Consider the following 14,130-nt stretch of genomic DNA (forward strand, 5'->3'; position numbering starts at 1 on the left):
AGCTCTTTTTTTTTTTTTTTTTGCCAGTCCTGGGGCTTGAACTCAGGGCCTGGGCACTGTCCCTGAGCTTCTTTTTGCTCAAGGCTAGCACTCTACTTCTTGAGCCGCAGGCCACTTCTGGCTTTTTCTGTTTATTATGTGGTACTGAGGAAATAAACCCAGGGCTTCATGCATGAGAGGCAAGCACTCTACCACTAAGCCACATCCCCAGCCAGTCCTTGAGCTCTTTTGCTCTAGATTAGTCCTCTACTACTTAAGCCACATGTCCATGTCTGGCTTTTGGTGGTTAGACATGAGTCTCACAGACTTTTCTTCCTGGACTGGCTTCAAACATTGATCTTTGATCAGCAGCATGTCTTTCCCTCCCTCTCTTCCTCCTCTCCCTTCTTAGTGCTGATCCCAGGGCTTAAACTCAGAGCCCAGCACAGTCCCTGAGTTTTTTCACTCAAAGCTAATGGTCTACCACATGTGCACTTCCAGTCTTTTTGGTGGTTAATTGGAGACAAGAGTTTTATGGACTTTCTTGCCTAGGCTGTGTTTGAACCAAGATCCTCAGATCTCAACCTCCTGAGGAGCTAGGATTATAGGAATGTCATCAACTTGCAAGCCCCATTTCTTTCTTTCTTTTTTTATTGTAAAGATACTGTACAGAGGGGTTATAGTTACATGAGTAAGGTAATGAGTACATTTCCTATTGAGCATTGTTAACCCCTCCTTTGTTTTTCCCCTACCATCCCTTCCCTCCCTCCCTACCAAACTCCCCCCCCCAAAGTTGTAAAGTTCATTTTCAACATAGTGTCTTGTACATCTCATTGCTACAATGGGCCAACTGGTATCCTTGTTTCAGCATTTTGCTATTTCCCTTCTCCTCCTCAAATTAGAAAAATGTAAATACAAGATTCAGGGCACCTGAATCAAATACAGTGAAAACAGGGGTTTTACCATGGGCCAAGCCCCATTTCTTAGTATTTTGAATTAGCAGAAGTTGTAAAAGTAGGTGCTGGGAAGTTGGCTCAGTGGTAGAGTGATTGTCTCCCATGCATGAGGTGCTGGGTTCTATTCCTCAGCACCACATAAACAGAAAAAAAAGCTGGAAGTGGTGCTGTGGCTCAAGTAGTAGGGCGCAGCCTTGAGCTGAAGAGCTGAGGGACAGCACCCAGGCCCAGAGTTCAGCCCCTATGACTGACAAAAAAAAAAGTTGTAAAAGTAGTACACAGAATCTATATCTGCTTTAGTCAGCTTCCTAGAATGGTGACATCATATACATAAATATGAAAAACCAGAAAGTAAAAGGAAATGTCATTACTAGACTCATGCAATATTGTAATCCCTCTGTACGTCACCTTTATAACAATAAAGAAAATTAATTCTCATTATCTTGCCCATGTAATTGTAACTCCTTTGTAAGGCATTTTCACAACAAAAAAAGAAAAAATAATTAAAAAACCCCCAGAAGGCTGAGTGCCAGTGGCTCACACCTGTAATCCTAGCTACTCAGGAGGCTGAGATCTGAGGATCATGCTTTAAAGCCAGCCTGGGCAGGAAAGTCCATGGGACTCTTTTTTATTTTTTAATTTTTTTAAATTTTATTTATTATTATTTTTTGGGTCCAGTCGTGGGGCCTGAACTCTGGGCCTGGGCGCTGTCCCTCAGCTCTTCAGCTCAAGGCTAGCGCTCTACCACTTGAGCCACAGCGCCACTTCCGGCTTTTTTCTTTTTGCTTATGTGGTGCTGAGGAATCGAACCCAGGGCCTCATGCATGCAAGGCAAGCGCTCTACCACTGAGCCACCTTCCTAGCCCATGTCCGTGGGACTCTTATCTCCAATTAACCTTCAGAAAACCAGAAGTGGCACCGTGGCTCAAGTGGTAGAGCGCTAGCCTTAAGCTGAAGAGCTCAGGGACAGTGGCCAGGCCCAGAGTTCAAGCCCCACAGCCCACAAAACAAAACAAAAATGAACAGAAACAAAAACAAAAACCTAGGAAGTGTACATTATTAACAGTCCTATTGACTAGTTCACAGGTTTTATTCACTTTCACCACACATCATTTGTGTGTGTGTAGTACTATGTAGTTTATTCCATGTATAGATCCAAATTCTCATCACCATAATTAGTACATTGAACTCATTATCATGAAGGAGCTCCCTTCTGCAGTTTCTCTATTTGTGCTAACCACCTTCTCTTTATCCCATGGCAATCACTAATTTGTCTTTCATCTCTATAGTTTTTTCATTTTGATAATGTAATGAGAGCAGAATAATTTTTTGGGGGGCCTGGGTGCTGTCTCTGAGCCTTTATTTATTTGTACTGGTCCTGGGGTTTGAACTCAGGGCTTGGATACTCTCCCTTAGATTTTTTGCTCAAGGCTAGTGCTCTACCACTTGAGCCACAGCCCCACTTGTGGCTTTTTTCTTTTTGCTTATGTGGTGCTGAGGAATTGAACCCAGGGCCTCAGGCATGCAAGGCAAGCACTCTACTGCTGAGCCACCTTCCCAGCCCCTCCACTTCTGCTTTTTGATGGTTAGTTGGAGATAAGAACCTCACAAGTTTTTTGCCTGGACTGTCTCTGGCTTCAGGCTGTGATCCTCAGATCTCAGTCTCCAAAGTAGTTAGTAGTATAGGTGTGAGCCACCAGCACCCGGCAGCTCTTCTTTGGGGAAAATCTACTTGTCTAAATTTACTAGGCTGGTCTAGTGCTCTGTTTGTTCCCCGCCCTCCCTTGCCCCACTATTTATAGCCAGGCTAATTTTGGGTGTCCAATCTCTCTTCTTTTCTGCTCCTTCCTCCTGTGGCGGGTGAGGTGACTTCTCAAATATTTGGGCAGGGGAGGTCAGGAGCAGATTCTTGGCATGTGATTTCAGCCTTGGATTTATTACAGGCCAGTAGAGTGGAGATGGAGTCAGGCAGAAGCTGCAGGTGCAGAAAGGAAGGCAACTGGAGCTCTAAGGACATTTTGCTTGGGTTAGAGTTCTGGGCTGGGAGACTGGAATCCTGGGTTCTATCCTACTTTCTCTATTCTGTATTCTCACATCAGCTCCTGTGAGGTACAAGAAAAGATGGAGAGGAGCTGGGCACTGGTGGTTCTCACTTGTAATGCTAGCTACTCAGGAAGCTGAGATCTGAAGATTCCAGTTTGAAGCCAGGCCTGGTAGAAAAGTCTGACAGACATTCCACCCCCCCCTAAAAAAAAAAAGAGAAACACACACAAAAAAACCCCTAGAACTAGAGCTGTGTCTCAAGTGGTAGAGCTCTAGCTTTGAGAGAGAGAGAGAGAAAGAAAGAGAGAGAATGAGAGGCCCTGAGTTCAAGCCCCTGTACTAAGAATATACACAAACAAAACATAAACCCAAAACCAAAACCAAAAGATGGAGAGGGCATATGTGAGAGATTGGGATTAGAATGCTGGTGCCAGTTCTGCACGTGCATTTCCTTCATGGCACTGGCTTAGAGGCGCAATGCCCGGAAGAGGATGCTCACAGGAGAAGCATTACAAAAACAACAGGCCAGGGCTGGGAATGTGGCTTAGCGGTACAGTGCTTGCCTAGCATGCATGAAGCCCTGAGCTCAATTCCTCAGTACCACATAAACAGAAAAAGCTGGAAGTGGCACGGTAGAGTGCTAGCCATGAGCAAAAGAAGCTCAGAGACAGTGCCCAGGCACCGAGTTTAAGCTCCAGGACTGGAAAAACAAACCCAAACAGGCCAAATTATTGCAATTAACCTGGGACCAAGGATTGTCCCAGAGCCAGCAGAGTGAGAGCCTGCCTGTTTTTGTTATTTTTCTTCTTCAAAGAAATTGTCATTTTGAATAAAGAAGAGAGACAAGGGGATCACCAGATGAGGTAGGACACATACTGGAACTTGTAAGCAAGTGACAACCCTATGAATCTGTGGGCATTTGAAAGGCAGAGACGTAAGAGACATTGAGCAACAAGCTGAGAAAGATTCCAAGTGTGTCTGACACAATGAGGGGGCAAAAATAGAACTTGGGGTGAGACAAACTAGAAAAAGAGAGAGAGAGAGAGAGCAAGATTGCGAGAGAGTGAGCAAGCAAGAGAGGGTACAAAAGTGAGGGTGAGCCGGGCGCTGGTGGCTCACGCCTGTAATCCTAGCTACTCAGGAGGCTGAGATCTGAGGATCGAGGTTCAAAGCCAGCCCGGGCAGGAGAGACTGTGAGACTCCTATCTCCAACAAACCACCAGAAAACCGGAAGTGGTGCTGTAGCTCAAGTGGTAGAGCGCTTGCCTTGAGCTGAAGAGCTGAGGGACAGCGCCCAGGCCCAGAGTTCAAGCCCCATGACCCACAAAAAAAAAAGTGAGGGTGCTAGCTTTGAGCCAAAAAAGTGAGAGTGCTAGCCTTGGGCAAAAGAGTTTAAGTACAGCACCCACAACCTGAGTTCAAGCCCCACCACTGACAAAAAAAAAATGTGAGAAAGCCAGGTGCAGGTGGCATATGCATGTAATCCTAGTTGTTCAGGAGGCTGAGATCTGAGGATCAAAGTTTGAAGCTAGTTGGGGCAATCAAGTTGGTGAGACTCTAATCTCCACTAAACTACTCAGAAAAAGTGGGAAGTGGGGGCTGGGAAGGTGGCTCAGTGGTAGAGCGCTTGCCTTGCATGCCTGAGGCCCTGGGTTCGATTCCTCAGCACCACATAAGCAAAAAGAAAAAAAGCCGGAAGTGACACTGTGGCTCAAGTGGCAGAGCACTAGCCTTGAGCAAAAGAAGCTCAGGGACAGTGCCCAGGCCCAGAGTTCAAGCCCCAAGACTGTCAAAAACAAAACAAAGCAAAGCAAAGCAAAACAAAAAACAGCAGAGAGGAGAAAAGAGAAAAGGGAGAGATGGATAGCTGCATATACACAAGATCATCTTAATAAGAATGAGAAGTAGGAAGGGAAAGTGGGACTAGGGAGCCTCTTTTACCAAATTGTTTCTTATATATTTTTTTTCCTGGCTCCATTTCTGGATTAGAGTTATAAATAGCGGAGAGATGGAAAATGTCCCATCCTTTTGCTTCTGTCCAGCCTCCGGGGAAGAGGGAGGAAGAGGGCTAGGTCATTGGGTTCCTGTGGAGCTCCCTTCCCTGCTTTCTAGCTTCTGCCTGAGCTGGTCCAGGACTCTGCCTCATCCATCTCTGTCCCTCTCTCTTTTTCATTTTCTCGTGTGAGTGTGTGTGACACACACCACACACGCTAGTACTAGGGGCTTGAACTCTGGGCCTGGGCGATGTCCCTGAGTCAAGGCTATCACCCGACCGCTTGAGCCACAGCACCACTTCCGGTTTTCTGGTTGGTTTATTGGAGATAAGAGTCTCATGGACTTTTCCTGCCTGGGCTGGCTTTGAACCTTGATCCTCAGATCTCAGCTTCCTGAGTAGCTAGGATTACAGGCGTGAGCCACCGGCGTCCGGCTCCTCTTTCTCCTTTCTTTTAAATCTATGTATATCTCGCGTCCAGGTAATCCTTCAGCCTCACCCCATTTCTCATACCCTCCATTCCCTTTTCCACTTCTTCCACACTGGACTTCTCCCTCTCTGTCAGTTCCTAGGCACGGCCTCCATCTCTGTAGGGTAGCACTTTGGGGATGCAGCTGGGGTGGGAGGCGGGCTGGAGCTGGTGCCAGAGCTGGGGGTCCGGGGAATAGGGGTGGGGTCGGAAGGATGCTGCTGCAAGCCTGATTCCCAGTTCGGGCATCCTTCCTACCTGCTGCGGGAAAGGGCGTGGCCTGGGCGAGGGGCGTGGCCCGGGCAAAGGGCGTGGTCGGGGCGTGGCCCCGGGCGAGGGGCGTGGCCGGGCAGGGGCGTGGACACAGGAGCTGCGGCTGACCGCAGTAGTTGTCCTAGCGTGTACTAGGCTTTCGGAGGGGTGGGAGAGAGAAGGGTCGGGGTGGGGACAAAGGATCGGGAGGACCCCCCCCCACCCCGAGTGACCAGTTAGACTTCGGGAACCAGAAACACGCCTCGGGGAGACCTAGGGCTGCGGGCGCACCAGAATCCGCTTGCCTTGGCGGGGTCCGCGCGCGCGCGCGTGGGTGGCCCTATGGCGGGGACTCGGAACTGCGGTCTTCGTGGACCCCCCGGGAGTTGCTACCTCCTTGGCTCCTTGTTCTTCGGAGTGCTCTTCCCACGAGCTGCCGCCTTCAATCTGGACGTCATGGGCTCCCTGCGCAAGGAGGGCGAACCGGGCAGCCTCTTCGGCTTCTCCGTGGCTCTGCACCGGCAGCTACAGCCCCAGCCCCAGAGCTGGTGAGTTTCCCCGCTAGGGTCGCCTGGCCCAAGCCGTAGATCACCGCCTTCCCCTCATGCCCTGGTCATCTTCTCTCTCCGTCCCTCAACCCCAGCGAGACCCGCGCCGCCCGCAGGCATTCCATACTCCAACCTGGGACCTGGAACCTTACTTCATCTGCCCTGAGTCTCCAATCTGTCCCCACCCAGGTCTGAGACCCGAGATCGGATTTAGGGACCAGTTGGAGAGCAAGACTGTTGTCTGGGAAGAGAATCCTCGCTCCACTCCCAGGGTCTCTGGCTTCCCTGTTTCTTCAGACGACCGAACTCCCCGCACAGGGAGCGAGATCTCCAAAGCCACCCCTCCTTAGTTAGGTCAGGCAGAGAGGGAAGGGGTGCCCTGGGAGGAGAGGACGGTAGACTCCAGAAATAACTTCCAGCCAGAGCATCATCTTGGTATGGAGGGAGCGTTCCCGAGCATTGGCAGCCCAGGAGAAAACAGCTGCCACTTTTGTGGTTCAAGGCAGCAGGAAGATGAGGAGATGCGTGGCCACCTGCAGTGGAGGTTGGGAGATGTGGGAGATGGAGGCGGTAGCTGCGCGGTGGTGGCCGCACTGATGGAGACCCATGAAGGATGGGTGGCCAGGCCGTTTGTTCCTTCTCCTCCGCGGGAAAATTTCCAACTCGAAGGATCTCAGCAGTAAGGCATAGGCGGGGAGGAGTAAGGGGCAGAGGACAAATCTACTTATCTCATCAGCCTAGAACCTCTGGGAGATGCACACTCTTGTGTGGTACCTGCAGCTGGTGGTGCTTTTAGCTTTTGCTACTGTAAAAAGAGAGATAAGAAGGGGGAAAGAAAGCTTGCCACTTCCTCCTGGCCAGGGGCATTTTCTCCCTTTAGCCTGTGCTTAAGCCTTCTTAAGTGTCCATTACTGGGATCGATGAGGTCCCCTGGGACTGTCTTCTTCCCCCCCTCCCCCCTACTATTGGTCTGGGGGCAGGGAGAAGAGCTCATTTGCTTTACCAACTAGAGGTGGAGGCTAGCCCTAATTGGTCTCCTCCCATCATCTTGTCATCTGGGAGCAAGTCTGTGGTCCCTAAAAGTTTGGAGGAAGATAATAAAGTATCGGACTTCTTCTCTCCTGAGGTCTGCCTTTCTTTCTTGTCTCTGTCTTGTTTCCTCCCTCCCTTCTTCTCCCATCTGCCAGAGTCCCAGGAATGGAGGCCTTTTTAGGACATGCTGAACTTCTGAGCTATTTCCAAGCAAATTCTAGGTTATTTTTAAGAGCTTGATCTCTTGTCATTTCCCCCCCTCATCTCGGAAGGTGGGTCCTGATTCTGTCTCTCAGAACCATTCCTGGAGGGGCCTGATGATCTAACTTTGTCTTTGCTCCAGGGTACTCTGCTGTTTTATGACCCTGAGGAGCCACCTGGTGCCTTCTTAGCCTCTGAGTCAGGGGTCACTTTCCTTAGCACCTATTGATGGAAAAGCCTTCACACCTGTCAGTCTGCTTTGCTTTGTGGTTGCAGCCACATTTTCTTTCTTTCTTTCCTTCCTTCCTTCTTTCTTTCTTCCTTCCTTTCTTTTTTTTTCTCCATGCTTTTTTTTTTTTGTCAGTTTTGGGGCTTGAACTTAGTGCCTGGGTGCTGTTCCTGAGTTCTTTTGCTCAAGGCTAGTGCACTAACATTTGAGCTACAGCACCACTTCCAGTTTTATGATGGTTAATTGGAGATAAGAGTTTCATAAATTTTACTGCCCAGGCTGACTTTGAGTCATGATTCTCAGATCTCAGCCTCCTGAGAAGCTAGGATTACAGGTGTGAGCCACCAGCGCCCCAGCTTTCCCTCCCTCCCTCCCTCCCTTCCTTTCTTTCTTTTGTGCTGGTACCTGGGCTTATACTCAGGAGTTTGAGCTCTCATTTAGTTTTTGTTTTGCTCAAGGCTGGTATTCTATCACTTGAGCCATATATTCACTTCTGGCTTTTTGCTTAATTGGAGATAGTCTTACAGAGCTGGGAATGTGGCTTAGTGGTAGAGTGCTTGCCTCGCATGCATGAAGCCCTGGCTTCAATTTCTTAGTACCATATAAACAGAAAAAGCTGGAATCAGCACTGTGGCTCAAGTGGCTAGGCTGTAGCCTTGAGAACAGAGAAGCTCAGGGACAGAGCCCAGGTTCTGAGTTCAAGACCCAGGACCGGCCAAAGGAAAATAAAAAGAAAAAAGAAAAAAGATTCTCACAGACTTTCCTGCCTGGGCTGCCTTCGAATTGTGATCCTCAGATCTCAGTATCCTATGTAGTTAAGGATTACAGGTGTGAGTGAGCCACTAGGCCTAGTGGCATTCTTAATATATGGAAGACACTTAAAATACTGTACAGCCTGTAGTGAGCACTATAAAAACACTCATAGTAAGGTTATTTATTCCACATTTTCCTTTTTGGGAAGTTCTGGGATTTGTACTCGTAAGGCAGGCAGTCTACCGCTTGACCTACATTCCCAGCCTTTCCTTTTTATTTTTATTAGTATATATTAATTATACAAAGGAGAACGGTTATTCTTATATTATGAGTCACAGAGCGAGAGAACTACTTTAGTGCCTTACAGCATCCTGGATCCAAAGGCTTGGCTACAGGACCTCCAGGCTCAGCCAGCCTTTCAGTTCAAACAGCTTTCCCAGAGGGCCACCCAGACTGAGAGGGGTCAGCGAGGGGCTGGACTTGGGCTGGAGCCCTGGTGTGTGCAGAGAATAGAGAAGTGCATGGTAATGGGTGATTCCTTGTCTCGATTTAGCTTGGCCCCCAGGAGGTCCCTCTGCACCAAGCTACCAACACTTTCATTCTTCCTCCCCGGCCCCTCTACAGTGACTTCAGCTGGGGCTACTGTTCTGTCTGAGGCTTAGGGTGCCTGGGGCTCCTGGGGTGAAGCCAGGAAAGAACATGTGTCTGGGGCAGAGGTGGAGGGGTTAAGGAGGCTGCACACGGGTGTTCTTGTTGCAGGAGCAACTAGCTGGTCTTTTTTTTCCAACAGGAGCTGGGCTGGGTTTGTCTGTGCACACTCAGCTTTTGTCCATATGGGCCTGTCCCTACCTCCCTGTCCTTAGCCTGCAGGAGAGAAGTGAGCAAAGAGCACTTAGCTTCTCTGGGTTCTTTGCTAGATGCACTGAGCAGCTGAGGCACTGGGTGTCTCTGTGAGTCTGTAAGAGGTTTAGTCAACACATCCTAGTCATTCCTGTGGGCCAAGCACACAGGTGAATAAAGCACCTCTGTTCTAAGAGATGGGTTGGAGCTCGGCTGACTTGCCTGGAGGTTGGCACTGGGCTCTGTCACCTAGATCCCCAGGGAGATTCCCAGGGTGTCCTCTCTTTCCTCCTCTTCCTCTTCTGGAGTAGTGTCAGTGTTCTGAATACAGGCCAGTCAGTGGGTGGAGCGAACAAATGGCAGATGTGGATTTGAATTCTAATACGACTGCTTAATGTCCTTCAGTGAATTCCCTCATCTGGAAGACAAGAAAAGAATCCTTAAACAGGTGCCTGTAACCCTAGCTACTCAGGTCGAGTTCTGAAAACTGAGGTTTGAAGCCAGCTGTGGCAGGGAAAGCTAGTGAAACTTTTTTTTTTTTTTTTTGAGGGGGGTGTAAGTTGTGGAGCTTGTACTCTGGGCCTGGGTACTGTTCCTCAGCTCTTCAGCTCAAGGCTAATGCTCTACCACTTTGAGCTACAGTGCCACTTCCAGGTTTTGAGTGGTTAATTAGAGATAAGAGTCTCCAGGGGACTTTACTGCTCTGGCTGGTTTTGAACAGAGATCTTCAGATCTCAGCTTCCTGAGTAGATAGGATTACAGGCGTGAGAAAGGGAGCCAGGCTTCTGTGAAACTTTTTTCCCCAACTAGCAACCAAAAATCTGGAAGTAGAATTTTGGTTCAAGTGGCAGAGCACCAGCCTTGAGTGAAAAAACTAAGAGTCCCGAGTTCAAGCCCCAGTATTGGGGGTTGGGGCAAGCCCTTATCTTGTAGGGTTGTTGTGGAGATCATATGGGATAATGTGTGTGACTTCATTCTCCTAGCACCTATGTGGGTATTTCCTGACTCTTGTCTCTAGCCTGGGACCTGATTCATTATAGGTGTTGAATAAGAGAACCACTACTTTGTGTCTCTGGTGCCTGACACAGGGCTTGGCATATGATCTGATGCCAGTAACTAGTTGTTCAACGAATGCTGCGTGTCCATTCTCTTCTTTACTGTTGCCCCTCCCCCACTCCCTCTCACTTGACACTGGCTCTGACATGGGATGACAGCTGCTCAGAGACAGGAGGAGTTGTGGGAAGGGGGAATGGCTCTGTGCCCTTCCCTTGCCCCATCAAGCCTGGCTCTGTGCCCCGCATATGCCTGTCTGTAATATTTCCCGACAGTTTGGAGCTTCACCTCCCTCCTCCCCCTTAGGAAGGGAGATAGATGAGTGTGGGAGAGAGGTCTTGAGGCTTGTCCTGCTGCCACTTTGGAGCCTCTCCTCTTGCAAACAGAGGACCCAGCTGGGTATCAGTCAGTCACCTCACTTTACTCGCTCCTTCGCTCCTGGCCTGGGGGTTCAGTCTCAAGGGACCCAACAGGCAGCCTCCATTCCCAGCCCAGCGCTCTCCTGGGGAGGATGCCTTTGGCTGTGATCGTGGAAAATTGTCCTGCCAAGAAGGCTGTAGCTGGGAAAAAGGCTGAGGGGGAGGTTGGAGAGAAGATGGGCTAGGGGTAGGGGATCAGGGATGCGGGAGAAAGAAGGATGGGGATGGGGCTTCCAGATGTGAGAGGAGAATGGGTATAAGACGGCAGACAGAATAAGATACTCATCCCGATTTCCATGGCAGCTGGAGCAACTGACCATGAATTCTGGGCTGGGCAGAGCTGCCTTGGGGGATGGGGTGGGGTCTTTGCCAGGCCCCTGATGATGGAGAAGCAACTTCCTCTAATCGCAGGCAAAGGGGGCTTGTGGCCTGGTCTCTGAAGCTGATCTCTGAGCCCCACTGGTCGTGCCAGGCTGGGCCCTGGTTGCTCTTGCTCCCAGCATTCTTAGCATTCTGGCAGGGTATCAACTGAACCAGGGTAGGGGGAGGAGGACAGAGCCTGGGGCTGGGGCCAAGCAGGCAGGGGTAAGGAAGGCCTGTTAGGAACAGGTGCTGGGCACAGGCGGTTTTTTCAAATTTGCAGTGCTGGCCAGGATGCTGTGGTTGGCATGTTTGTGTGTCTGTACGTATGGGTGTTGCTTTCTCACCAGACAGTATGTGTCTATATAACATGATCATTGTGAGGCCAAATGTGTTAATTTGTCCTAGACAGAGCTGGAGGCAAATGACTTTTGCCCTTCTCTTCAGCACGGAGGGGTTGGGCTTGGGCAGCTCTGGAGAAGTTGGAACACTCTGACCTCTAACTCTGGCCTCTGTTCATTGTGCAGGCTACTGGTGGGTGCTCCCCAGGCACTGGCTCTTCCTGGGCAACAGGCAAATCGCACCGGAGGCCTCTTTGCTTGCCCCCTGAGCCTGGAGGAGACTGACTGCTACAGAGTGGACATGGATTCCGGAGGTGTGGCATGTGAGGGTGTACTGTGGCGGGGAGGAGAGGAATTGCTCTTCTCTTCCCTCCCCTAATTCTCAGTATCTTGCCTATAGCTAATCTGCAAAAGGAGAGCAAGGAGAATCAGTGGTTGGGAGTCAGTGTTCGGAGCCAGGGACCCGGGGGCAAGATTGTAGTGAGTATTGCTTCTTGTGACTGGACAAAAAGATGGTTGATGGTGACGATGATAATGACTATGTGTGGATGGTTTGTATATGCCTCAATATTCTTATAGAACACACAGGACCTCTGACAATATAAAAGTGTGACAAGTGATCTCTTTCTTTATAAACTTAAAAATACTTATCAGTCATTTCTTTTTTTCCTTTTTGGTCCTGGGGCTTGAACTTTGGGCCTGGACACTGTCTCTGAGCTTTTTTGCTCAAGGCTTAGTGCTCTGCCACTGACTTTTGGTGGTTAATTGGAGATATGAGCTTTTTTGCTCAAGGCTAATGCTCTACCACTAGATCAAACCATCACTTTTTGGTGGTTAATTGGAAGTAAGAGTCTCAGGGACTTTCCTGCCTAGGCTGCCTTTGCACTACTATCCTCCTGTCTCAGTCTCCGGAGAAGCTAGGATTATAAACACGCACCAGGCAGAATGAAAATCTTTCAAGCTTCAGGCACTGAAGTTACTGAGAGAAGGTATATAAGAATGGGGGAAGGCCTAGTCCTTGCTATATAGTTGTGGAAATTCATTTTTTTTTCTTTTTGCTGATCATGGGGCTTCAACTCAGGGCCTGGGTCCTGTCCCTGAGCCTCTTTGTGCTCAAGGCTTTACCATTTGAACCACAGCTCCACTTTGACTTTTTCTGAGTACTTTATTGGAAATAAGAGTCTCACAAACTTTTCTTTCTTTCTTTCTTGAACTCTGGGGCTGGGCGCTGTCCCTGAGCCCTTCAGCTCAAGGCTAGTGCTCTACCACTTGAGCCACCTCGCCACTTTCATTTTTTTCTGTTTATGTGGTGCATAGCATAGCATGTTGTAGGATAGCGGTGTCCCATGTATGGCCTTCATCATGTGTCTGTAGGTGCCCATGTAGAATGTGGAACAAGGCCATCTATATGCAGGGACAGGAAGTGGATAGAGATGGGATTCTGGGTAATACAAGGACCTGTCTAACACAGTCTGGGCCTTGGTGCTCATGTGATCTGGCCTAGGGCGTGTGCGTGCCTGCATACAGGTGCATGCATGAGTGCATGTTGTGTGCACTCAAGATGTCTGCACGTAGGCAGTGTGTACATTTCAGGCGCTCACAGGAAATGACCCCTTTCCTCTTTTCCTCCCCCAGACCTGCGCACACCGATATGAGTCGAGGCAGCGAGTGGATCACATCCTGGAGACTCGGGATGTGATTGGTCGCTGCTTTGTGTTGAGCCAGGACCTGGCTATCCGGGATGATGTAGATGGTGGACACTGGAAGTTCTGCGAAGGCCGTCCCCAGGGCCATGAACAGTTTGGGTTTTGTCAGCAGGGCACAGCGGTTGCCTTCTCTCCTGACAGCCACTACCTTCTCTTTGGGGCTCCAGGAACCTATAACTGGAAGGGTGAGTCATTCCTCCGGGAGGGGAGAAGGGGACCAAAATCCTCCTCTTACCTCAGAGATGGGATGGAGGGTAGCACACGGCCCCAGCATGACCACGTGCTCCCTGCCACATCACCCTGGGGGCACTGCGAGGCCTTCCACTCCCATCGTGTTAGCACACACACGCACAAACGAGGGTACCTCCTGTCCTTCGCATGGCCAACTGTTCCTCCACACACTGGCATGAGCTCCCACGTGCATGGCTGGGCCTACCCACCCAGCCCAGGGTCTGCATGCTCCGGCACAGCGCCCAGGCCCCATCACTGCCATTCCCCGGCTCTGCACGCTGCTGCTGCTGCTGCTGCTGCTGGCCGAGCTGACACTCGGTGAGTGAGATGCTAAGTCTGGGGGGTGCCACCCCCACCCTAAGGAAGCCTGGGCTAGGGGTGAGGGTGGAGTTAGGATGGACGAGGCAAGGAAGGGCTTCCTTGTGCCTGTCTGCCTCTGTGTCTGGTGTGAGGGATGCTCTGGGCTCCCTGCCCTGGGCACTAACAGGCTTGTCCTTGCAGGCACGGCCAGGGTGGAGCTCTGTGCACAGGGCTCGGCGGACCTGGTGCATCTGGACGACGGGCCCTACGAGGCGGGGGGCGAGAAGGAACAGGACCCCCGCCTCATCCCGGTCCCTGCCAACAGTTACTTTGGTAGGGACCCCTCCCTGACCCAGAGCCACTCTAACCCTCTGTTCCTCTCTCTTGTCCTCCCTCTCCACGTTCCTCCCATCCTGCTGTTTCTG

General features: G+C 50.2%; 1 protein-coding gene across 1 annotated transcript; it reads left to right on the plus strand.

Moving 5' to 3' along the window:
- Positions 1-6,034: 6,034 nt before the first annotated feature.
- On the plus strand, positions 6,035-14,085 carry LOC122124295 (integrin alpha-7-like; the record flags this gene model as incomplete). Its single annotated transcript, XM_042699033.1, has 5 exons — positions 6,035-6,240; positions 11,655-11,782; positions 11,869-11,948; positions 13,104-13,359; positions 13,907-14,085. Coding segments are annotated over exons 1-5 (849 nt in total), but the record flags the coding sequence as incomplete, so codon positions are not given.
- Between the last annotated feature and the right edge of the window lie 45 nt (positions 14,086-14,130).

The sequence above is a fragment of the Dipodomys spectabilis genome, unplaced genomic scaffold, assembly GCF_019054845.1.
Source record: "Dipodomys spectabilis isolate Male_0828 unplaced genomic scaffold, ASM1905484v1 ptg000234l, whole genome shotgun sequence".
Taxonomy (NCBI): Eukaryota; Metazoa; Chordata; class Mammalia; order Rodentia; family Heteromyidae; genus Dipodomys; species Dipodomys spectabilis.